Source organism: Orcinus orca, chromosome 11, assembly GCF_937001465.1.
Source record: "Orcinus orca chromosome 11, mOrcOrc1.1, whole genome shotgun sequence".
In the NCBI taxonomy this organism is placed as follows: Eukaryota; Metazoa; Chordata; class Mammalia; order Artiodactyla; family Delphinidae; genus Orcinus; species Orcinus orca.
Genome location: NC_064569.1, coordinates 94,721,642 through 94,748,122, shown reverse-complemented (window position 1 = coordinate 94,748,122; position 26,481 = coordinate 94,721,642). Strand labels below are relative to the sequence as shown.

At 44.9% G+C, this 26,481-nt stretch overlaps 1 protein-coding gene across 4 annotated transcripts; it reads right to left on the bottom strand.

Moving 5' to 3' along the window:
• Nucleotides 1-8,892: 8,892 nt before the first annotated feature.
• Nucleotides 8,893-26,274, bottom strand: ADSL (adenylosuccinate lyase). 4 transcript variants are annotated; one of them, XM_004279511.4, is made up of 13 exons: nt 26,047-26,272; nt 22,388-22,591; nt 20,633-20,677; nt 20,023-20,102; nt 15,826-15,997; nt 15,565-15,611; nt 14,876-14,966; nt 14,390-14,459; nt 14,097-14,244; nt 11,662-11,752; nt 10,929-11,018; nt 10,350-10,526; nt 8,893-9,009 (listed from the first exon to the last, which is right to left on the bottom strand). In XM_004279511.4, the coding sequence occupies exons 1-13, from the start codon at nt 26,215-26,217 to the stop codon at nt 8,923-8,925; spliced, it is 1,473 nt and encodes a 490-aa protein (XP_004279559.1). In that variant the 5' UTR covers nt 26,218-26,272; the 3' UTR covers nt 8,893-8,922. The 4 variants fall into 4 exon arrangements, 3 of the variants coding, with proteins under 3 accessions (XP_004279559.1, XP_033260836.1, XP_033260834.1); XM_033404945.2 differs by having other exon boundaries at nt 26,102-26,247; XM_033404943.2 differs by lacking the exon at nt 20,633-20,677 and having other exon boundaries at nt 26,047-26,273.
• Nucleotides 26,275-26,481: the final 207 nt, after the last annotated feature.

Genomic DNA, 26,481 nt, shown 5'->3' with positions numbered 1-26,481 from the left:
GAATGTGAACTTGTGGTGGTTGTGAGAACTGGATGCTGTCTGAGAAAATGTTAAAGTGCAGTACGAATGAACAGTCCATGATGGCAGCAGCGCCCGTCTCCATTTGATATCCAGGTCCCAGTGGACATCAGGCTCTAGTTTTAAAAAAAAGAAAAAGAAAAAGAAAAAGCACTTGCCATGTTTTAGAAAGGTCACCAAAAGCTATAACAGGATTACAGGAATATTTTTCTAGAAACTTCACCCTACTCTGAAGAGATATACCACAATTTCGTTTTAGAGCTGCTTATTAACCCGAGCTCAGGTTCCTAAGGGTGTTCCAAGGTGGGGATGATGCAGTGAATTAACGGGAGCCACAGGTGAAGCCTACAAAACACACGAAGGCATTCTCAATCATGACCTCATTGTATTATGCTCACTTTACAAAGCACTTTCATGTTATTCACAAACACTCCTGTGGCAAAAGCTGGGCAAATTTTATCATTAGAATTTTGCAGAGAACTTGGCCAAAATATCAATAATGGGAACTAATAGTGGTTGAAGAACTGCAGATACAGAGGGTCAACTCTAAAGTTATATGTGGATTTTCAACCACACAGAAGTCAGTGCCTCTAACCCCCACGTTGTTCAAGGGTCAACTGTCCTTGGCCTGTACTCTCACAACTAGCACTATCCTAGTTACAACTTTATAAAGCCATGGCAGAGGTGTAACACTGTCCCATAGTTTCAAACTTCCGAGTGCCCTAGAGCCATATCAGTGGAAGGCTCCATTTGTGGATGCAAACTTGACCCGAAGCATTCATGGCTCCAGTCTCCCTCTCAACCTCATCTGTGGCCACTTGACATCACTATTTGATAGGACCTTGTTATTGCCTAGGAAACTCCTGTGGGGATTGAGGACAAGGGGGTGGTCTGCAGTAGCTCCCAAGTATCCCTTGGAGCCCCTCCTTCCACTCCAGCTTGGGCTGGGATGTTACCTATCCACAGTTTCTGGCCCACTGTAGATAAGGAAGGCCCAATACTACCACAAATATGAACTTTCAGTACAAAATAAAGCATCAGAATCTGAAAGGGCAGATCTAACATGGCTTTTCTAAGGCCAGAGGATCTTGTTATATGAGAAGAGGGCCTCCTGTTTTGTTTTGTTTTGTTTTTGCGGTGCACGGGCCTCTCACTGTGTGGCCTCTCCCGTTGCGGAGCACAGGCTCCGGACGCGCAGGCTCAGCAGCCATGGCTCACGGGCCCAGCTGCTCCGCGGCATGTGGGATCTTCCCGGACCGGGGCACGAACCCGTGTCCCCCGCATCGGCAGGCGGACTCTCAACCGCTGCGCCACCAGGGAAGCCCAGGGCCTCCTGTTTTGTGCCACCGAAAAATTTATTTCTTTTTCATTTGACCTTTTGTCCAAGTGGTCACTTACAGATCACCTCATCCTCTGAAGTACTCAAGTTGAAATCTGGGTCAGAAGCCCAAATCAGTTTCTTCCTGAGTTCGGACTTTTCATGAAAACAAATTAACACCCATACTCACCTCTTAAACTACTTCCCCCGGCAGAAATTTGGCCTTTAAGAATCTGTCTGTACAGTACACAGCACTTAATGAGGTAAAGATAAGGTCACACAAGATCCAGAATTGAAAAGCCAAATTCTGCTTTTACTTTTAGTTACGTTCAGAATTAGTTACGTTCAGAATTTAGTTACGTTCAGAATTCATGAGCTAACGTTTGTGTCCATCAGACCACATCTCTAATAAAGAACATACCTTATAAGTAATATATGTGAATTCCAGTATTTTTCATCTTTTTTTTTTGCGTGTGTGTGTCCACGTTGCACGGCTTGTGGGATTTTAGTTCCCCAACCAGGGATTGAACCTGGACCCTTGGCAGTGAAAGCACGAAGTCCTCACCACTGGACTGCCAGGGAATTATGAATTCCAGTATTTTTAAAATGTTATCATGACTAAATATAACGTCTGGGCTTCCCTGGTGGCACAGTGGTTAAGAACCTGCCTGCCAACACAGGGGACACGTGTTCGAGCCCTGGTCCGGGAAGATCCCACATGCCGCAGAGCAACTAAGCCCATGTGCCACAACTACTGAGCCTGCACTCAAGAGCCCATGAGCTACAACTACTGAGCCCACGCGCCATAACCATTGAAGCCCGCGTGCCTAGAGCCCATGCTCTGCAACAAGAGAAGCCACCACAACAAGAAGCCCGCACACTGCAACCAAGAGTATCCCCGCTCGCCACAACTAGAGAAAGCCCACGTGCAGCAGCAAAGACCCAATGCAGCCAAAAATAAATAAATAAATTTATTAATAAATAAATAAAACGTCTGTTCCAGGTGGAATCCTGAAACAGAAAAAGGTCATTAGCTAAAAACTAAGGACTCAATTTAACAATGTATCAAATTGGTTCATTAACTGTGAAATGGTACATCAGATATTAATAATAAGGGCAACCAAGTATGGTATATACGGAAACTCTCTGTACTATATATGCAATTTTCCTGTAAATCTAAAACTTTTCTAAAATTTAAATAAAAATTGCATTTAGAACTTTAAAAAATGCCCAGAAGCAAAAAGAAAATATAAAACACCTAGGAATAAATCTAATTAAGGAGGTAAAAGACCTGTACTTACAAAACTATGACTCTGATGAAGGAAACTGAAGACAACACAAACAGATAGAACAATAAACTGTGTTCATGGATTAGAAGAATTAATATTGTTAAAATGACCAAACTACCCAAGGTAATTAACACATTCAATGCAATCCCTATCAAAATATCAATGACATTTTTCACAGAACTAGAACAAATAATTCTAAAATTTGTATGGAAACACAAAAGGTCCCAAATAACCAAAACAATCTTGAGAAAGAACTAAACTGGAGGTGTACTCCCTGATTTCAAACTATACTATAAAGCTACAGTCATCAAAACAGTATACTACTGACACAAAAACAGAACCATAGGTCAATGGAACAGAATAGAGAGCCCAGAAATGAACCCACACTTATATGAACAATTAATCTATGACAAAGGAGGCAAGAATATACAATGGGAAAAGACAGCCTCTTCAATAAATGGTGTCAGGAAACGTGGATAGCTACATGCAAAAGAATTAATAATGAGCATTGGTAAGGATGTGGAGAAAAGGTAACCCTTGTGCACTGTTAGTGGGAATGTTAATTGGTGCAGCCATTATAGAAAACAGTATGGAGTTTCCTCAAAAATTAAAAATAGAACTACCATATGATCCGGCAATTCCACTCCTAATTAGAAAAGATATATGCACCCCTATGTTCATTGCAGCAGTGTTTACAATAGCCAAGATATGGAAGCAATATCTTGTCCCATCAATAGATGAATGGATAAAGATGATGTGGTATACAAGGGGGGAAAGGAGGGGGTGGGATGAATCGGGAGACTGGAATTGACATATATACACTAATATGTGTAAAACAGATAACTAATGAGAACCTGCTGTATAGCACAGGGAACTCCACTTCGCTGTACAGTAGAAACTAACACAACATTGTAAAACAATTATACCCCTATTTAAAAAAAAAAAAAGATGATGTGGTGTATAAATGATGGAATATTACTCAGAATGAAATCTTGCCATCTCCAACAACATGGATGGACCTAGAGGACATTACGCTAAGTTAAATAAGTCAACAGACAAATACTGTATGGTTTCACTTATATTTGGAATCTAAAAACAAAAGAACAAAACATAACAATAGAAACAGAATCACAGAGAACAAACAGGTGCTTGCCAAGGGGAGGGGGTGGGGAGAGGGAAGAAATAAGTGAGGAAAGTTACGTGGTACACAGTTGCAAAATAAGTGAGTCACAGGTATGAACTGTACAGTGTGGGGAATATAGTTAATAAATATGTAATATCTTTTTATGGTGATATATCATAACTAGATTTATGGTGATCACTTTGAAATGCATAAAAATACCAAATCACTATGTTGTATAACAGGAACTAACATAGTGTTGTAGGTCATTCATACTTCAAAAACAAACAAACTGGGCTTCCCTGGTGGCGCAGTGGTTGAGAGTCCCCCTGCCAATGCAGGGGACGTGGGTTCGTGCCCCGGTCTGGGAGGATCCCACATGCCGCGGAGCGGCTGGGCCCGTGAGCCATGGCCGCTGGGCCTGCGCGTCCGGAGCCTGTGCTCTGCAACGGGAGAGGCCACAACAGTGAGAGGCCCGCGTACCGCAAAAACAAACAAACAAACAAACAAACTCATAGAAAAAGAGATCAGATTTGTGGTTACCAGAAGTGGGGAGTAGGGGCAAGGGGAACTGGATGAAGGCAGTCAAAAGGTACAAACTTCCACTTACAGAATAAAGAAGTACTAGGGATGGAGTGTACAACGTGATAAACATAATGAATGCTGCTGTATGTTACATATGAAAATTGTTAGGAGAGTAATCCTAAGAGTTCTCATCACAAGGAAAAAATTTTTAATTAAAAAATTGAACTTCTTATAATTCTTATAATTTTGTATATCTTTACTAAGCTTACTGTGATAATCATTTCATGATATATGTAAGTCAAATCATTATGCTGTACACCTTAAATTTACACAGTGCTGTATGTCAATTATACCTCAATAAAACTAGAAGAAAAAAATCACCTTAAACTCATAATCCAAGAAACCACACTATTTCACTATATAGCTTTCCAGCCTTTTTTTTTTTTTTTTAACTTTTTACTATTCTTTTTTTTTTTTTTTTTTTTTTTTGCGGTACGCGGGCCTCTCACTGTTGTGGCCTCTCCCGTTGCGGAGCACAGGCTCCGGACACGCAGGCTCAGCGGCCATGGCTCACGGGCCCAGCCGTTCCGCGGCATGTGAGATCTTCCCGGACCGGGGCACGAACCCGTGTCCCCTGCATCGGCAGGCGGACTCTCAACCACTGCGCCACCAGGGAAGCCCTTACTATTCATTTTTTATGTTGACTCATTCCCAATTCTCTGGTTGGTTCAAGTTCAGGATACACTCACCCATGGTAGGCAGACCAAACCAACAGCAATGTCCTCAAGTCTCAGCCTGTTTCCCAACTAACCAGCAAGAAGAGAGGAAGGTTGGCAAACACTTCTGAGCTCGGAAAGGAATATGACATTTTCTGAATACTTTCTTCATGTCAGACCCTGGATTTACATACTGTTTTGGAGACAACTATCCTCTGTGCTTCCACTGAAGGATATCTGGCTCTCTTGGTTATTGTATGAAATCTACCATCAGCCAGGGAAAGAGGGCAGTAAGTGCCCAGGTGTCTGACTGCAGTTGAACAGAAGACAGTGGTCCCACAGTCTGCCAAGACCCTGATTTCTGGATGGTTCAGATCCTGGGGCTTGCATCATTGGTTAACTGAATTCAGTCTAATCTTTGAGATGCCATGAGTGTTCTCTCTTCTCAGGAACCTGAAGCCCACCCAAATGCCTTTAATTAAAATGTTAAAATAACAAAATTGTACTTAAGAGTATATCACAACACAGCCACTAAGGAGAATAGTATGGAGGTTCCTTAAAAAACTAAAAATGGAACTACCATATGACCCAGCAATCCCACTACTGGGCATATACCCTGAGAAAACCATAATTCAAAAAGAGACATGTACCACAATGTTCATTGCAGCACTATTTACAATAGCCAGGATATGAAAGCAACCTAAGTGTCCACTGACAGATGAATGGATAAAGAAGATGTGGCACATATATACAATGGAATACTACTCAGCCATAAAAAGAAACGAAATTGAGTTATCTGTAGTGAGGTGGATGGACCTAGAGTCTGTCCTACAGAGTGAAGTGAGTCAGAAAGAGAAAAACAAATACCATATGCTAACACATATGTATGGAGTCTTAAAAAAAAAATGGTTCTGGGCTTCCCTGGTGGCACAGTGGTTGAGAGTCTGCCTGCCGATGCGGGGGACACGGATTCGTGCCCCAGTCCGGGAGGATCCCACATGCCGTGGAGCGGCTGGGCCCGTGAGCCATGGCCGCTAAGCCTGCGCGTCCGGAGCCTGTGCTGCGCAACGGGAGAGGCCACAACAGTGAGAGGCCCGCGAAGGGGGGGGGGGGGGCGGAAAAAAGGTTCTGATGAACCTAGGGGCAGGACAGAAATAAAGATGCAGATGTAGAGAATGGACTTGAGGAAACGGGGAGGGGGAAAGGTAAGCTGGGACGAAGTGAGAGAGTAACATTGACATATATACACTACCAAATGTAAAATAGGTAGCTGGTGGGAAGCAGCTGCATAGCACAGGGAGATCAGCTTGATGCTTTGTGACCACCTAGAGGGGTGAGAGATGCAAGAGGGAGGGGATATGGGGATATACGTATGCATATAGCTGATTCACTTAGTTATACAGCAGAAACTAACACAACATTGTAAAGCAATTATACTCCAATAAAGATGTTACAAAAAAAGAGTGTATCACAAGTATATAATTATAAAACCAAGAGAATGGAAGAGGGAAGAAGACATACAAACCCACCCACTCAAATAGCCTAGGAAGAAAAACCAGCCAAACCACCAATCACTAGAGATCAGAATTGTCAGAACAAGACTGTCATCTATTTATTTTCTATGAGGAAATTTAGTAACTAAAATCCACGGTATCCGATATCCCCAGTGTGTCTGGTATGTTATAGAAGCTCTCAGATTACGATGCACTGATAGTAGCTGCTTCCTCTCCAGAGGCCTGTACTAGAGAAGGAAGTAGACGGGATGTCTGAACAGCACCCAGTGATTAATTCCTTGTGCGAGACCTAGTAGTTTCAAACATCCCTTCCAGATGCTCACAAGAGAGGACTAACAGAGTAATCAACCTGTTTCTGGAAGAATTGAAATATCACGTGGCTCCAGGCGGTCCATGCCTGCTTGCCACCCTGAACTGTACTTAGAATTTGGCTTTGGGGCTTCCCTGGTGGCGCAGTGGTTGGGGGTCCGCCTGCCGATGCGGGGGACGCGGGTTCGTGCCGCGGTCCGGGAGGGTCCCACATGCCGCGGAGCGGCTGGGCCCGTGAGCCGTGGCCGCTGGGCCTGCGGGCCGGAGCCTGTGCTCCGCAACGGGAGAGGCCACAGCAGTGAGAGGCCCGCGTAGCGCAAAAAAAAATAAAAATAAAAAAAACTAAATAAAAAAATTTGGCTTTAAGGATCACCTCCTATTCTTCCCCACAGGTTGAGTTCTTCACTCGGGCTGCCTTTGACTTGATACAACTGGGGCCGATTCAGCCTCTTCTCCCTCACGACACTCCCACTCCTGACCACTAGGTGACCCGAGGGTGGAGGTGCGGGGAGAAGCAGCACCAACTCAGAGCAGCTCTGATGCCTCTGCTTCACTCTCAACCATGGGTATGGACTGTATCAGCTGCGTCACTCTTCCTCCTCACAACGGTATTTGAAGCAATGGCAAGTTTTCTTACAAGACAGGAGCCCTAACACTCCTTCCCCGCTCCTCATGTGACAAGGGCTTCCTTGGAGGCTGGCTCTCCAGTTTATCTCTGTTCCTCAGACTGGGTGTCCAAAATAGAACATAAGGCCATGGGTCTGGAACAGCGTGCCTTTTCCGGACACTACACTACCTTTAACACAACCTAAAACTGTCTTACTTCACTGGCAACCACTTCTGGCTCATACTGAGTTTAACTTATTTACATTTACCTTAATTTTGTCTTCATTTTGGCCACATCGTTTCAATCTATTTTGGTTAAGTGAGATCTTAAGCTATCTTACCAAGTAAACGTATTGGTTAATTGTCCTAGTTCTGCGCCATCTGCAAATCTGAGAAATAAGCTTTCTTCCTTTTCATCTACTGAATAAACATGCAGAATGAGGCAGGGCTAAGGATAGAAGCCTATGTCATAACACTACTGCTCTCCTTCCAGGTAGATGATCACTCTCTCACCTTTGGCTGCAGCTGGTTCAACCAGCTATCAGGACCAGAGACTGTCAAATGCCTTGATGAGATCAGTATAGCCAGTTAGCATGTCCTTGATATACAAGCCTTAACCAAAGATCAAGTGAAGTTGGGCACTTCAGCTAAGCCTGATGATCACATCAGTTTTCTCTGAGAATTTACCATAGCTCTAAATTTCATTACTTATTCTCATCAGATACAACTGAAATGCAGGTATCCAGCTATAACGAATCACTGAATCCAGACTATTTTGCTAGGCCTAGATCAAATTCACTTTCAGAAGAGAGGACCAGGAATTTGTTCACCATCTTGTAATTGCAATCAAGGGAACATGTAAAAAGGACTAGACTAGCTGGAAAATATGCCTTGAAAGAGCAGAGTGCAAACTATAAGCTACATTTATTACGAAAATTTGTGTTGCCGTGAAAAACAGAGTCCAACCACAATGCAATTTATTTCTGCATTGCAAACATGAGAAATGTGAAAGCACCATGGAAAGAAAAGTGCTGTATTAATTTACGGTAACAACTATTCTTTTTAAGATTTATTTATTTCATTTATTTTTGGCTATGTTGGGTCTAAGTTGCGGCACACGGGATCCTCATTGAGGCGTGTAGGATTTTTCACTGCAGCGCATGGGCTTCCCTCTAGTTGTGGCGTGCCGGTTTTCTCTTCTCTAGTCGTGACGCACAGGCTCCAGGGTGCGTGGGCTCTGTAGTTTGTGGCACTTGGGCTCTAGTTGAGGCGCGTGAGCTCGAGGGCTTAGGTGCCCCCGCAGCATGTGGGATCTTAGTTCCCTGACCAGGGAATGAGCCCACGTCCCGTGAAGTGTAAGGAGGATTCTCTACTACTGGACCACCAGGGAAGTCCCTATGGTAACAATTCTTGAGATAAAATAAGGCACTAGAGTAACAGTTTTTATGACTCGGCAAAAAAAGTTAATAAAACCAACAACCGTTTTTTGTTTAATTCTCTTCCAACTCTACAGACATAATTCTGCCTTCACCTTCATTACACTTTCATATGGTCTTAACAGGGGATGCACCTCCTCTTCTAAGAATCTCCGTACCTGCCAAAGAAGAAAGCAAATGCAAGAAAAAAGAACACGTTAAGTTTTGAGAATCCTTTTTTCAATGTCAATTCATAACACTGAGACCTTATTTGATAAACTTACATGCCACCACTGAGCTTCTATTTTTCTCAACTCCCTGTCAGAAATCTCTCCCTAGACACAGGCAGCTCACCCCATCAGGCCCACCAGGCTGCCCCTCCCCTCAAACCAGCCTGGCTGTGTCCTTTCAGATGGTCTCACCATTCTCCACCCGTTACCCAAGCTAAAATCATCACTGTTTCTTCCCTCCTCCCCATTCAACCAGCTGCCAAGTGACTAACATCTTAAACAGCTCTCGAATCTGTGCCCCGTGTGCACGTACCCTGGCCTTGGCTCAAAGCCCTCGTCACCGACTGCTTACCCACTGTAGCAGCCACCTTACTGGTCTCCCGACCTCCAGTGTAAGTCCTTCAAATCCAATACACCACAGTGACTTGAATATAAATGAGAAGCTCCTGTCTGTCTTCTACTTTAAATCCTAACTGCTTCCAGGGCACCTGATAATCTGGCAACTCTCTCTTATGCTGAACGTCCATGCATTTGCCATCTCCTCTCACCCTGGTGTTCCCTACAAGTAACTCCTACCTGTCCTTAAGATTCAGCTCAGATGTCATGTCTTCCAAGAAGCCTTTCCTAACTTCTTCTAATCTAAGGCTGTCTCCTTTGTGATCCCCAAAAAGATGTGCTTCCCTCAATTCTTGCATGTACAGCTTGGTATTCTAAGCCTTCACCGTTAAGTTTTGAGCTCCCTGAAGATAAGGATTATCTATTCATCTTTAAAGCACCAGAATTAAACACAGCAGCCAAACACAATCTGAGCACCTAGTCTGTACTCGATAAATGTTTTTGAATTAACCCATAGTCTCCAAAAGACCAAAGAGGAAAACTGACAAACATTTACTGAATACTCACTATGCACCAAGCTAGGCCTTTCAGTCCACACTCCGAGATATGTATCTCTATCCTCCCAGCCAGTAAAAGCAGGAAGTCAAGACTGAACCCAAATCTACCTGACAGTAAAACCCAATCTTTGCCCATTACACCACAGCTCCAGACCAAAAGAGAATTCAGAGAAATCCACTGGGAGAAACACTTAAGGCAGCTCAAAACAACCAAATCTTTAAATTTTAGCCAGCAACCTACTCTGAATTCTTTCTGACTAGCCCCATTCTCAGCATACCTCCCATGAAACAGAAACATTATATTAATAGATAATATTCCAGGCTCTGCAGCCCAGCAGTGTACAAAGACGGCACTTGGGGAAGACTGCAGCACCACAGAAGTGTTCTGATGTTTACCTGCTGGGATGCACGACCGGTGAAAGAAGAAGGATCCAGTAAATGGTCCAACTGGGAGTGAATGGGACTGAAGTAGGCATCAGCCTGGATACGCTCTATGAGGTCATTGTCACCCCCTTCCTGCTTGACCACAGCAGCTGCCTGATGGGAGAGCACTCTGATTTTCTCATGGCAATCCTGGGAAGACAAGGAGTATGGTTGGCTTGCTAGTAACAGGCATTTGAGGGTCCATGCTGTCTATAGCAGCTGGAGCAAAAGCCTCCTCCAAAGTTTCATGAACCATCTGCCCTTGTATCCTGCCCACTTCCCAGCATTTCCTATGGAAATTCAGACCTAATTTCTTCACTGAAAGTGGACCTTTTCTACAAGTGATTAAGCAATTCACTTTTTAATAAACTGAGTTCACCACCATCACCCTCCAAAGATAAGCCTGTTCTAGGGCAGCATAATGTCACTGTTCTGTACCAATACCATGACTGAAGGTAATAACAGAGACAGCTTCGTCCATCCTTCTTTGGGGAGGAGAAAGCAGGACTTAAGGTATACTTTGTTTACCCAGGAGCATGAGGGGTTACAAACCTGGCGGTTACCTCCAGCTTTCACCATGGCCATAATGATGTTCTCTGTGGCCATGAAAGGCAGCTCTTGCCGAATGCGCCGCTCAATTACCTGTACGAGTGAAGCACCAAGAAGGATGCCTCAGGTTACAAGGTCATACACACAGTAGGACATCAGCTATGACCAAAAGGATACACAGCAGGGACACGAACTACCATATCTATGGAGAAAGAGGGTAGAATGGATTGTCTTATGCTACACTGTTATTTTTCAGTTTTCTCATAATCCAGAGTATTATTTTGATTTTAAAAAGGAATATTGACTTGAGTAAACTTTTAAAAGTTGCTTCATCAGAATGATTCCTAAAACCTCAAGTCTGCTCAATTTCAGTGCCTGACTTTAGGAGCCAAGTACAGCATGGAAACAAACCCACCTGCCTCAGGTACTCACAAACAGACCAATGGAGCAGTCTACTCTGCCAGTCACAGCAGAGCTGATGACTCAGGCCGGTGGACAATTTTAAGCCAATTCGAAGCACTTCTTTTTCCCTCTTCTATAAACATGTCTATGAATCCCACAGACCTAGTTCCTTAGAGCTTATGTCACAACCTGAAGAGTGAGCTCTGCTGGGGAAGAGCTCCTACTGGACCAGAATCCAGCTCCTCCAACACGCTCACTCCAGAGCAGAAGGCCACCCACCCGGCCACATTCCAACCCCTCCCTCATACTGTGCTTTTTCACGGAGGCCTCTTACTCTGGGGTACACCACCAAGCCTTCAGAAATGTTCTGCAGCGTATTCAGTATCGTATCTGCAGTGAGAAATCCCTCGGCCAAACACATGCGTCTAGAAAACAAACAGCCAATTCAGTTATCGCTTCAAGCAAATAACGATTTCCATGAAATGGAGGGTGTGTCCCAAGAAGCTGCCCTGATTGCTACTGATTTCTCACTCCAGGTGTGCTACTTGGACAATTGCCTTCAACGACCCCAATATCCTAATGACCCTCAAATCTACCACCTCTTGGGGCTTCCCTGGTGGCGCAGTGGTTGAGAGTCCGCCTGCCGATGCAGGGGACATGGGTTCGTGCCCCGGTCCAGGAAGATCCCACATGCCGTGAAGCGGGTGGGCCCGTGAGCCATGGCCGCTGAGCCTGCGCGTCCGGAGCCTGTGCTCCGCAACGGGAGAGACCACAACAGTGACAGGCCCGTGTACCGCAAAAAAAAAAAACAACAAAAAAAAACTCTACCATCTCTTGACTAAGACCACTTGACCAAGCGCCAGACCACATACCCATTTGGAGTTCCACCTGGCTGATCTGTAGGTTCCCCAGACCCAGAACTGCATTCAGCCACTTTTCCACTGCCTGCTGCTCACCACCTCACCCCACGCCTCCTCTCCCTGTAGCTCCTGACAAGGGAAATGGCACCAGCACGCCATCACCATCTTAACACTCACTCCAGTCAACCGCCAAGGCCAGCCCACCCGACATCGATTTCATATCCACATCCTCTCCAGTTACATGGCCACTGTGCCAGTGTGTACTCGGATTTTTTTTTTTAAAGATTTTTATTTCATGTGGACCATTTTTAAAGTCTTTACTGAAGACTTTAGAGTCTTTGTTACAATATTGCTTCTGTTTTGTTTTGGTGTTTTGGCCGTGAAGCATGTGGGATCTTAGCTCCCAGACCAGGGATCAAACCCGCACACCCTGCATTGGAAGGTGAAGTTTTAACCACTGGACTACCAGGGAAGAACCTGGATTCGTTTTTTTTTTTTAATAAATTTATTTATTTATTTATTTAATTTCGGCTGAGTTGGGTCTTTGTTGCTGTGCGCGGGCTTTCTCTAGTTGCAGCGAGCAGGGGCTACTCTTCGATGCGGTGTGCGGGCTTCTCATTGCATTGGTTTCTCTTGTTGTGGAGCACGGGCTCTAGGCGTGCAGGTTCAGCAGTTGTGGCTCACGGGCTCTAGAGCACAGCTTCCATAGTTGTGGCTCACGGGCTTAGTTGCTCCACAGCATGTGGGATTTTTCCGGACCAGGGCTCAAACCCGTGCCCCCTGCACTGGCAGGCGGATTCTTAACCACTGGACTTGGATTTTTAAAGTAGCCTCCTAACTTGTTCTGATCAGCTCCCTGTCCCCTTACAACTGATTCTCCAAATTGGTGCAGGGTATTTTAGTGTGCACATCTGATTAGGTCACAGCCTGCTAAAAAACAGTCAGTGGCTGACTTCCGAATCAGTTCACATGTTTTATTCCCATAAACCCTGGATTATGCACACACCCCAGAGACCTAGCTTTAACTCTGATCAACTCCTCTCAAGAAATTCCAGCAGAATACAAGCAAACTAGGGTAATGAATCTGCTTTTGAATATTAATAAATATATACACAAAGCAGAAAATCACGTGCATGCTGGTATCTTATTAGTAACTACAAAGTACTCCTGACCCATCTCATAACTAATTAAGATGTTGCTGTGTCAAGACACCACACCTGACATCCCCCTGCCTTCAGAACAGTATCTTTGGGACTCCCCTAGAGGTCCAGCGGTTAGGACTTTGCCTTCAATGCGGGGGGTGCGGGTTCCATCCTCGGTCGGGGGGCTGGGATCCCACATGCCTCACAGCCAAAAATGAACCCACAAAAAACATAAAAGAAAAACAGAAGCAATATTGTAACAAGTTCAATAAAGACTTAAAAAAAAAAGAAAGAGCAACATTTGAATTCCTTTTCAGGGCCTAGAAGGCCCTTCATAAACTGGCTGCTACCCAAGAGCACGTCCGACCTCATCTCCTGCTACAGACTTCATTCTCCAGGGCTACCCGACTGTTAGTAACTCCCCCAACTGTTCTTTCTCCTGCTCTGTGCCTTTATACGTGCTCCCAATCTTGTCTCAAATGTTAAGAAATGCCTAGATTTCTTAAGTCTAAAGCACCACCTCTGTGAAGCTTCCCTCAACTCCTCCACCACCCCTCCCTCCGCTTTGCCCCCACAAGGATTACTCTGTATATATTTTGATTCGAACACATATCACACTGTTCCTTCTATGTTCTTGCCTCCCTATTAGACTCCAGGCTCCTCAGGGACAAGGAGGGAATACAGAGATGCTCATGAAGTCCTGATGCTTCCAGGCCCCTCTTGGTCCTCCCACAACTTGCTGTATGTGACACCCCCGTTCCACTGACCGGTTGGCACTATCATCCAGTGTGCGTTCAAACCACTGCACAGATGCTGTCTGCAGCGGGTCCATCACAAGGGTCATTAGGTGACGGGCCAGGCTGCAGCACCGCTCTGAGCGCATAGGGTTCCGCTTGTATGGCATTGCACTTGAGCCTGTCCGTGTAAAGGAGAAGAAGCAAAGGCAGGAAGACCTCAGGGTACAGTGGACAGCCGAGCATGCTCCTGGCGGAACTGCTTACACGCGCCCGCGGACCTCCTGGCATCTCGCGGTGTTCCCAGGTCTCCACACAACACTCACCAATCTGCTGTTTTTCAAAGGGTTCCTCCAGCTCCTTGAGGCTTGCCAGGAGTCGTATGTCAGTACAAATCTGGGGAAAAGCAGGGGCACAGGCATCAACCACACTCTTAGTATGTGGGGTCTGGGGCAGGGACTGGACTGATGGAGGAGGTGAGCTCTTTGGGAGCCCGCCGAGCTGAAGCGCAGCATGTCCTTGCCGAGCGAGACTCCTCTCAGCTCCTGAAGAGCTGGCATTCGGGGAGCACGGGAATGTTCTGGTGAAACACTGCGTAGGATTATCATGGACAGACAATGGTAAGATGAACTTAATGAGAACATGGAAACTAGTCCTTCCTTTTAACACACCTTAACTTAAGAGGCTTCACTGACAGGCCCCAAATTGCTATGAGTGATATCTGACATCTCTCAAAAGCCACAATGAAGTCGAAGTGAGGCTGGGAGGGTCTATCTGTGGCATCCAACACTCCCATTGCTACCACCACTCACCTTGTGCACCGATGCCCCCAAGCCGGCCAGCACGGACAGCACCTCAATATCTATTTTTCGTGTATAGGTCTGCCCTGTGATGATGAAAGCCCTAGTAATGAATAGAAAAGAGCCTCACGTGAAAATATTCCAAAATGTGACTGTGTCAAACAAATGAGCAAAAACAGACTGAGCGAAAGCTTGGGTGCCACTGGAGCACTAAGTCACACTGAGCCCAGGACCTCGCTGATATGTGGCTCCAGGAACAAACTGCTCTTCTACCCTTTTTACTGATACCCAGACAGCCGCTCTGACCCCAGGAGGAAACACGGTCCAGCGAGCCTCTGTCCTGCTGCAGTCCAGTGAAGTGCCTGAAACAAGGAGCCACGGGGGAGCCTGTAGCCCTCGATGCAAATAGCCAGACTGAGACCAACCCATCGCAGGTCCTCAGTAAAACACAAAACAGCAACAACACGGGTAAGGCTACTCTACTGAACTCAGAACTAAACAGCTTCCTTTTTTCTTATAAATTATAAGAAATATAATAGAATCCAGACTATAAGAATAAAACCCAGGCTAGAGATGGAAGGCAATGGGTGGAAGGACAGAGAAAGAATTAAAAAAAACAACAAAAAATTTAAGGTCAAATATAGAGGAATACTATCTTTCATTACTTAACAAGGAGGCCAACACTTTTCCCACTTACCTACCTCTTAAATCCTGCCTTTTCTGTCACCATCTTGTCAAGCTGCTCTACCTTGGAAAGAAAAGACATCCCTATAGAAATTCAGGTGTGTCTAGTAGGAGAATATCTTGACAAGTCATCCTGCCCAGGTTTTGGCCTTCACTACCCGCTTCCAGTCCAGACTCCACCCATTCCAGGTTCAATCGCTCCTACCATCCTGGAGGTCAGCTTTGTCTCTGGTGCTCCTACGGTTGAGTTTGTATCACCCAGGTCACTTTCAGAATACCTTTTGGTCATCTCCCTCGAAGAGCTGCAGGAAGCTGGCCTGGGTGCCAGTGGTGCCCTTCACTCCTCGGAAGCGCAGGTCATCTCGGACACGCTTCAAGTTCTGGAGATCCATGCAAAGATCTTGAATCCAAAGACAGCAACGTTTCCCAACTGTGGTCAGCTGAGCAGGCCTGAAAACAACCCAAAGAGAACACAGAGAGGTCTCAAACCAGTGACTTATTTCATAAAACCTTCATTGCTTCTTCTAATAATCACTGCTACCTCTGGGAAGGGCAAGAATTAAAGTAAGAGACAGAGAAACCAGTGAAGACAAAACAAGAGCTAAAAAGTTTAAGCAAATAAGTTAAGCAAATTCAATGTCATTTATAAATATTCAAAGGTTATAAAACTAAAGGGCTACTAGCATAGTTCTTTCTTCACCATCAAGAGGCACTATAAGGGCAGAGACAATGTGTGTTTTGTTTGTCCCCAGGCCTTAGCAAGAAATATACACGTAACAAACATTTGCCAAGCATCTAATGTGTTCTTGGTACTGGAAATACAACAAAGAACAAAACAGACAAGTGGAGCTCATATTATCATGTAAACAAGTAAACAAACAAGATAACTGTTCATTTTTAAAATGCTATCAAAAAATAAAACAAGGGGCTTCCCTGGTGGCACAGTGGTTGAGAGTCCGCCTGCTGATGCAGGGGACACGGGAAGATCTCACATGCCGCGGAGCGGCTGGGCCCGTGAGCCATGGCCGCTGAGCCTGAGCGTCCGGAGCCTGTGCTCCGCAGCGGGAGAGGCCACAACAGTGAGAGGCCTGCGTACCGCAAAAAAAATAAAAATAAAATAAAAATAAAACAAGGATGACGATACTGGAGATTGTGACTCTAGACTGACAATAAAGAAAGGGCTCTGTAAAGAGTCCAGATCCGACGAAGAGGGACTTCCCTGGTGGCACAGTGGTTAAGACTCCGCCTGCCAATGCAGGGGACATGGGTTCGAGCCCTGGTCCGGGAGGATCCCACATGCCACAGAGCAACTAAGCCTGTGTGCCACAACTACCGAGACTGGGCTCTAGAGCTCACAAGCCACAACTACTGAGCCCATGCACCGCAACTACCGAAGCCCGCAGGCCTACAGCCTGTGCTCCACAGAGAGAGAAGCCACCGCAATGAGAAGCCCACGCATCGCAACGAAGAGTAGCTCCTGCTCACTGCAACTAGAGAAAGCCCGCATGCAGCAACAAAGACCCAACACAGCCAAAAATAAAAAAAAATAAAACAACAACAACAACAACAAAAAAGATCCAACGAAGAGCCCAGTCAAACTGTGGAGAATAACCCCAAAACACACACAACCAGAGGACTCTAACATAATAGCTAATGTCTTTGTCGTCAGTCTGAGGTCTAAATCAATCTACTGCAGGTCTGTTTATAACATAAAACATAATTATGAGTAAACTGCAATAAAGTCAGAGTTCTATTAGATGACCTAGCCTACTCCATATGGAATTTCTCTTCTATTAGGCTAATGATACTGACAGCTGGCGACATCAAGGCACCCCACTAGGAATATCTATAGCATACACATCAAAAGTTAGGACACATATTCCCAAATCAATCTTATGGTAGTTTTCCTTGTTAACTTCTGCTACTAGATTATTGGTACAAGCAAAGAAAAAAATACATTTGCATGGACCTATTCATGGGAGCATTATACATAATAGCAACAGAGTGGAAACAAGCCAAATGTCCAGCAACTGGTGAATAGATAATGTAAAAATAAATTAAGTACTGACACATGCTACATGGATGAACACTGAAAACACTATGGTAAGTGAAAAGAAGCCAGTCACAAGAAGATGAATATTATATGATTAGACTTAAACGAAGTGTCTAAAAGAGAGAAATCCATAGACAGAAAACAGATTTGTGGTTGCCAGGAGCTAGCGAATGGGGGAATGGGAAGGAATGCTAATGGGTACAGGTCTTCTGGGGGGGGCGATGGAAATATTCTGAAATTATATACTGGTAATGACTGCATGAACTCTGTAAATATACAAAAAACCACTGAACTGTATACTTCAAATGGATGAATTTTATGCTATGTCAGTTATATCTCAATAAAGCTGTTTCTTTTCAATTGCAGGGACTCACCCATTCTGAGGTCATATCTACGCATCAATACCATTTTCTGAGTTTCTAACGGCTGCTAACTGTGGCAGCAGGTACCTCTCATGAAACCATCCCCAGAGGAATACTGGAATGCCTGCATTCCCTGAGCACTCTCCAACAGATACAGAAGAGGAGCTGCAGCACAGGTGACGCTAGGTGTGTATGGAGCCAGCACAGAACGCAACATGTGTCATGGCCCAGCCATACACACTGAGCACTGACTCCTTCACAGGAACAAATCCTTCTAGTTTCTGCTACTAATAATGAAGGCTCTAATTTTAAGGAAGATTAAACTCAATAGGCTTTCCTAAGTTACAGGGGATGATACCCTTGTTGCCATAGCAACACCCCATTAAAACATAAGGCAGGGCTTCCCTGGTGGCACAGTAGTTAAGAATCCGCCTGCCAATGCAGGGGACACGGGTGTGAGCCCTGGTCCGGGCAGATCCCACATGCCGCAGAGCAACTAAGCCCGTGTGCCACAACTACTGAGCCTGCGCTCTAGAGCCTGTGATCCATAACTACTGAGCCCGCGTGCCACAACTACTGAAGCCTGCGCCCCTAGAACCCGTGCTCCGCAACAAGAGAAGCCACTGCAATGAGAAGCCTGCGCACCACAATGAAGCACAGCCTCTGCTCGCCGCAACTGGAAAGCCTGCACGCAGCAACGAAGACCCAGTGCAGACAAAAATAAAATAAATAAACAAAAGGCAGATGCTAATACACCACTACTCAAATATCATCACTTGAAACCTGCTACTAGCATTTCAAAAATGACATCATTGGCTTTAAAACAGGGTTTTATTCAGTAATCATAAAAATACTTGCACATTCAAAACATAAAGAATATAGTATGGGAAAAATTTTAGTTACCCTATTATCTCATAAACCAGAGTAATCAGTGTATACATCTTGGTGTACTTCCTTCCAATCTTTGTACAATTTATATGCTGTCTTTCCCCCACAACATTAACCTAAGTGCATTCCCACGTCTTATTAGTCTCACCAGCATCCTTTTGCTGGTGTGTATTATTCCAGCCTGTGGATATATTACATTCTATACCTTATTTAATTATTCTCTTATTCTCGGACATTTAGATTGTTTCCAATGCTTACCATCATAAATAACATTTTAACAAAGATCTTTGTACATATAGCTTGTCCCGTAATTTGGATGACTTGGGTTAAATTCTCAAGAATGGAATCACTGGGCTTCCCTGGTGGCACAGTGGTTGAGAGTCCGCCTGCCGATGCAGGGGACACGGGTTCGTGCCCAGGTCCAGGAAGATCCCACATGCCGCGGAACGGCTGGGCCCGTGAGCCATGGCCGCTGAGCCCGCGCTTCCGGAGCCTGTGCTCCGTAACGGGAGAGGCCACAACAGTGACAGGCCCACGTACCGCAAAAAAAAAAAAGAATGGAATCACTGAATCAAGAATACTTTCTTGAGAGGCAGAGTGGAGACAGATCCAAGAAGGGAGCAATCAGAGGCTCCCCCTTCCTGAGGCCTAAACTGGGAGAGCCCCTCCTTCCCTCCTGCTCACGCCGCAAGAAGGTACCCATCTAAAACTCTGGTCCTTCATAGTTACCCCAACTAGCTGTCTACTGTCCTGACCTGCAAAACCATCTGGGCTGACTCTACTAACCAGCATTGGATTCCTGGAGTGGGAAAGGAGGGCTCAGGCCCTGTGACCTAAACAGGATCTGCTCTCCAACCTCCTCCTTGCCCCTAAAAGATCTCCCTGTAGGCAAAGGAGATACCAGAAGTGTTAGCTTATTAAATTAAGGAAAAAAAAAAAAAGAATACTTTCTGTATACATATTTTCCAGTGAAACAAACCACTAGATTTACTCTCTAAGCAGTATAGCTTTTAAGGTAGGTATAAGGTTCATTCCTCACAGGCACCCCAAGTGCTTATGTTTTGAGATTTCTCACCTCCAGGTTACCATGCAGAAGGGAGAACTGAAGGAATAAATGGAAGCTGGATGCACATAAACAAGCCCAATTCCCAAGAGGTAACCCTCTCACTTACTGGAAATGTGTGAAACCTAAGGTGGGAAGATCAGCTCGTTCCTTGGCAAAGTCGGCAAGCCGAGAGATCACCCTGGCAAGCTGCAAGGAAGACCATGTGTGAGAAAGAGTGAATTCAGGCTGAGCACTTGCATAAACAGGAACTAAACTTGGAGACAATTTCATATACAATTACACCTCCAGCTCACAGAAGGCAGAGGCCATATTTTTTCATTTTTGTATCTTAAAGTGCCTTGAAGAGTTCATACTGACCAACATTCAGAAACTGAGTTGACTACCTAAAATGTCACGAATTATTTCTGCACAGTGTTAATATCACTGGCATGTTCATGAAGAAAAACAGGACAAAATCATAAATCTGACCCACATATTCCAGCCACGTGCTGCTGGTTACACTTTGTTCACTTAAGAGGCTATGCTTTAAAAAGCATTAACTTATATAGTGATTTAGCTCAAGAAGAGATAATTAGTTATACAGATTCGATCGAGGATCATTCATCTGAGTAAACAATAACTTATTTAGATTTACACTGTGCTGCTTTACGTTGTGGTGCCCATCTCCTGTCACAGGGAATCTTAGGACTGGTAAGAAACTTCTGTCAACTTCTTACCTTTGGCAAAAGCAGGTCAAATGCATTTCTAAGAATAATCAAGTCCTGCAAGGGAAATGCAGTGATCTTACATTAATCGGCTTTGCCCAAACAACATTATGACATAACACTTTCTGGCCATCACAACTGGGTTTCTAACCTAGTTGCCTATCTCACTTTCAGCAACACACTGTGCAAGTCAGAAGATGCTAACAGAAATTCTCCTCTGATTACTGGTTTAAAAGCACACCAACTTAGAGAGCAGTACGACTGGAATCTATAAGCACAAAGGCTTTATACTTACAAAGCCCTGTTTATGTGCTATCTAATGGAATGGGGAAATGATAAGGGGTAAGCCCCATCGTGAATACGGCAAAGATGTCCAGGTCAACAGGGTTTACACCTTCCCAAAGATTAGTGTTTGAGTTTCTGAGAAGAATACACAGGGGTTAAAAAAATAAAAATAAAAAAATCCATAAGGCACATCTCATTAGTTTCCCCTCCCTTTTTTTCATGTCAATCATTGCTAACAAAAAAAAGTCATGAACTACAAGATCTAGGTTTAGGAAATGTAAAGCTGTTCCTGGGGGTTTAGGAGGTGTAAGTGTTGCAGGCAACTCCAACACATGTTTATGAGACAGTAATTGTTGAGCCCAACTACATGCTGGGTCATTTTAAAAGGATACTCCAAGTTAGAGAACTGTTGTTCTCCCATTATCTGATTCACCAATTACACATCGATGCCTTTAATTACGTACCACATTAGACAAAAAATGTTACTTGGGGCAACTTAGAAATTACGGCTTCTTTCTGAACTGCAAGTGTATCTGGATTCTAACTTCTAGTCCCACGGGTGCCCTGCAATAAGGGCAGAGTTTTGGAGCCACTCTACCCAGGCCTGAATCCTTTCCAGCTGCAAAACCTAGAGCAAGTTCTTCAACTTCTACACTTCCTCATCTGTGGCAATGGGGAAAATAAAGCCAAAGCCGAAGACTACATATTCTGAATCCATTTATATGAAATTTCGAGAAAAGGCACAACTATAGACACAGAAAGCAGGTCAGTGGTTGTTTGAAACTGGAAGCAGGAGTGGAGATGGACTGTAAAACAAGCAAAAGAGAACTTCTTGGCGTGAGGGGTATGCTCGAAAACTGGAGTGTGGTGAGGCTGAATGATTGCATAAATTTACTAAAGCTCACGGAACTGTACCTTTAAAATGGGTAAACTTATGGTATTAAATTATACCTCAATAAAGCTATTTAAAAATGGAGATAACAGAATCTATCTCTTATGCCTTTTGTGAAGAAAAAATGAAGTAATACATAGAAAGTGCTCAGAATAGTGCTGGGCACCTAGTAAACTTAGGAAAATGTTTGCTGTTACTTTCTCGTGTTTGACTATGAGACACTTTTGCTAATTAAAGGATTTAAGAATTATAATGTAATTATTTCTTTTTTTCATAAGTCTTGGCAAAGAGTAAAAAGGACTTTGGAAAGGAAATCCCTTTGGAAAACTACTTTGGCCACTAAAATGCTAAGATCTCGGCTTACGTCCAGCATACCAATGCATAGGCAGTATCTATACGTCTCATTTTATGGAGGTCATTAGGGGCTTATAGTTTAGATTGGAAGGATACCAAAAGCAGAAAATTCCTGAGCACTGAGATCCTAAGATCTATGGAGTCACTTCCTAAAATGGACAAAATCAAAGAAAATTTATAAATGCATTATAAACATTGAGTCTAAGTGGAAACAAAACAACATCATGGGCTCCTACTGTATTGTCTCCAACATAGCAGGAGGTGGCACCAAGATGAATAATGCCAGCAGCTTTGGGGCAGCAGTGGGCAAACGTGTGCACATGAGCCATCACATCATGTCGTAACTGCTTCTCTTCCTCAGCTGCCATCTTGAAGTCAATGTTGTCCAGGTTTGATTTCATCTCCTGGATTTGTTCATCTGTGATAGGCAAACCCAATGTCTGCAGAACAGGCAAAATAAAATAAAATAACTTCTTGTAGCACAATTATTTGAATTGAAGTGACACTGGAAAAAAAATTGGTTCATGTTAGCATTTATGCCCTACCTTCCAATTCTTAAACTAAAATTGGGGCAACTAAACTAAAAGGACATGGGGAGAAGGAGACAACTTTCTAAATGAATCATGGTAAATTATATTCTAAGGGAACTCCAATATATAAAACAATGCAATCCTGATTTTTGTTCCCTCTGTCCCTACGTCTCTGCTCACTCCCTCACAGGTCTGGTCTCTGGGCTCAAACGCCATCTCCTCAGAGGGGTCTTTCTCGACTTCCATGTGAAATACCCTTCTTTTGTGCACTCTCTACCTATCCCTTTAGCCTGTTTCTTTTTAATTTATTTAATTAATTTATTTTTGGCTGTGTTGGGTCTTCGCTGCTGCATGTGGGCTTTCTCTAGTTGTGGCGAGTGGGGCTACTCTTTGTTGTGGAGAACGGGCTCTAGGCGCGTGGGCTTCAGTAGTTGTGGCACATGGGCTCAGTAGTTGTGGCTCGTGGGCTCTACAGCGCAGGCTCAGTAGTTGTGGCGCATGGGCTTAGTTGCTCCGCGGCATGTGGGATCTTCCCGGACCAGGGCTTGAACCCATGTCCCCTGCATTGGCAGGTGGATTCTTAACTACTGCGCCACCAGGGAAGTCCTAGCCTGGTTTTATTTAGAGCACTTATCACCACATGACATTTTTACAAATCTATTAGCCTGTCTCTCCCCTCTAGAATGTATATACACTCTCTGAGAGGAGAGCTTTGTGGTATTTATTGCTTACTCTTTAGTGCTTGGCACATAAGTGCCCAAAGTGTAGCATCCAGGCCACAGCTTTACATTTGATCTAGATGGATTTAGCCAGAGAAACCAAAATTAGGAATGCTATTAGTATCTTTGCCAACAAATTATGTACAGAAAATTCAGTGCCACTGAAAGCAATTCTGGGGCTTCCCTGGTGGCGCAGCAGTTAAGAATCCGCCTGCCAATGCAGCGAACACAGGTTCGAGCCCTGGTCCAGGAAGATCCCACATGCCGCGGAACAACTAAGCCCGTGCGCCACAACTACTGAGCCTGAGTGCCACAACTACTGAAGCGCACGTGCCTAGAGCCCGTGCACAACAAAAAGTAGCCCTTGCTCGCCGCAACTAGAGAAAGCCTGCGCGCAGCAACAAAGACCCAACGCAGCCAAAAATAAAAATAAATAAATTAAAAAAAAAAAAGCAAGCAATTCCGGGAGATACAAATGAGAAGATAAACACATCAACATCTTACGTTCATCTATCACTGAAAAAATCAAGCTGACAAAAAATAGCTGGCAGCCCACAGGCAGCTCGGAACCCTGGAGAATATGTACATTGGTGAAATTTATCCAAACCTCACTTGAAAGCCCCAAGGCCTGGCCCTGGGAAGGGGCTCACATCTTAAGACCTACCTTGTCCAAGATGGTAGCTACTAGTCAGATGTGGCTATTTACATTTAAACTAGTAAAAATTTAAAAGTAAAAACTCAGGACTTCCCTGGCAGTCCAGTGGTTAAGAGTCGGAGCTCCCACTGTAGGGGGCGCAGGTTCGATCCCTGGTCGGGGAACTAAGATCCCACATGCCACTCAGCCCAGCCAAAAAAAAAAGAAAAGTAAAAATTCAATTCCTCTGTCACACTAGCCACATCTGGCCAAGCTGCCTTGGATTTTTAGTCATCAGACATGACATCTCAGGGCTCCTCCCAAAGCAAAGCAGCAGGGGGCAGCGTGGCCAAAATGCTTCCTATCCCCAAGCAATGTGTCTTCTCAAAATTTACTCCCTACTCCTAAATTTCAGCACTTCTCCTAATCTCTCATCGCTCAAGTTTTTTTTTTTTAACTACTGAATTATGATGTAATTTATGCTGTTAATTTTGACAACCTAGCTAATAGATAATCCAAACTCAGGAGATATCAAAATTGTATGCATTTCAGGCAATGTATATATAGACTGGGCAGAGGAAAGGACACATATTCAGACTCTACATTTCAATCCCAGCTTGAAGCTTTTACTAGCTATGCTGAGTGGCAAAATCTTATGAGTGCCACCACCCTTATCTACATGGAGTACCAAGTAAAACAGAAGATAGAGTACATGCTAGTACATAGCAAACCACAACACACTTAATGCTCTTGTCTACTACCTATTATTGTTACCTGAGCCCACAGTTTATGAAATCTCTGTGCCTCCATTCTATCCTCTGTAAAACAGGAATAAGTTACTTATTGTAAAGAATTGTTTTGAGGATTAGTAAACTATTAATTTTTAATCTTCAAGCTGCCGGGCACACACATAGCAGGCACTGTAGAACTGTCTACTACTTTTTTTTTTTAATTGGAATATAGTTGATTTACGATGTTGTGCTAGTTTCAGGTGTATACCAAAGTGAACCAGTTATACATATACATATATCTCTCTTTTTTAGATTCTTTTCCATACAGGCCATTACAGAGCATTCTGTCTGCTAGTGTTATGTACTACTTTATTTTCTTGAGCATAGTGATAGGAAGGGGGTAAAATCTAAGAAGAAAGTTTCCTGTTTGGGGACCGTATACCTCGGTCCTAGGCACGTACTCAAGATTGTTTCCAGGTTTACTAAATGTCATTTGGGTACTGCCATCTTGCTTGTTGTGGCATTTTCCTCTGAAACTTTACAGCTCTGTGGATCACCTTCAGTTTCCTTCAGCTCCTCTGCAAAGGCCCGTCTGTAGCTATTTCTGAAATCGTTGGGCTAAATAGGTCTACATGCAGCTCTTATAAGAGAACCCTTACATCTCATCTAATAACCCCGATTCTCCCTCCCCAGAGGCAGACGGCAGCAGAGTGAAGCGGAAACGGTGGCCCAGGAAACATGGATTTTGTAGTGACGGTCCGGTCTCAGACAACACTGAGGCACTGTGGAGGGCGAGGTGGCTGAGCGCTCAGTCAGGCTCTGCACGGGACACGGGTTCACACCCGGGTTCCGCTATCAATGGTTAGGAGCAAATAACGCGCTGGGTATCATCGAGGCTTGGTCTTCTTCCCTACCATGTGGGAAAACCACCACCTAGCTTGCAAAGTCTTTACGGGTTAACGGGGGAAAGACGTGTACAGAAACGAGTACAACGGCACGGAACGAGCGCTCGGCTATGTACTCTTGCAGGAACCGCCAAGATACTCCCTGAAACAGGTAACTGCACTTCTTGCCGCCCCCTGTGCGCCTCGAACCCTCGACGATTAAAACACGTGAGGCAACAGGTGGCGGCTTCCGGGTCTCCTGCCCTGGGCTTCCTGGGGCCTCTGCTCCTCTGGAATAACGGGGAGGCTGCCTCCGGAGGCTCAGCCGGCGCTCGGTACCCAACCCGGCACGTGCGGGGCCGGGGCCGGGCCCGCCTACAGCTCCGGAGCACTTTACCTGCTCGGCTTCCGCCAGCCACAGCCAGAGCTGCCGCCAGGTCCGGAATTTGTACCTGTCGCTAAACACGAAGCACATCTCCGGGCTGGCATAACGGGAGGCAAGCGGCGAGCGGTAGCTGTCGTGCCCGCAGGCCGCCTCCCGCCCGCCACCGTCGCCCGCCGCCGCCATCCAGAACACACGACCCCGCCGAGGCCAGACAGGGACCCGAGGACGGAAGCGGAAGTCCGGGAGCGGAACACCCTCCGCTTGGTCCCGCCCCCGGGGTTCCGGGAGACCGGAGTTCTCAAGGTTGTTCAGTTTCGGCGGTTGGCTGCTGAGGATAAGGAGTTTCTCTTGGTTTACCAGAAACGTGATTAGCGCTTCATAAGTTACTCAGCAGCTCTGCGTCTCAGTCTCCCCATCTGAAAAAAGGTATCCTGTGAGGATTGGGTA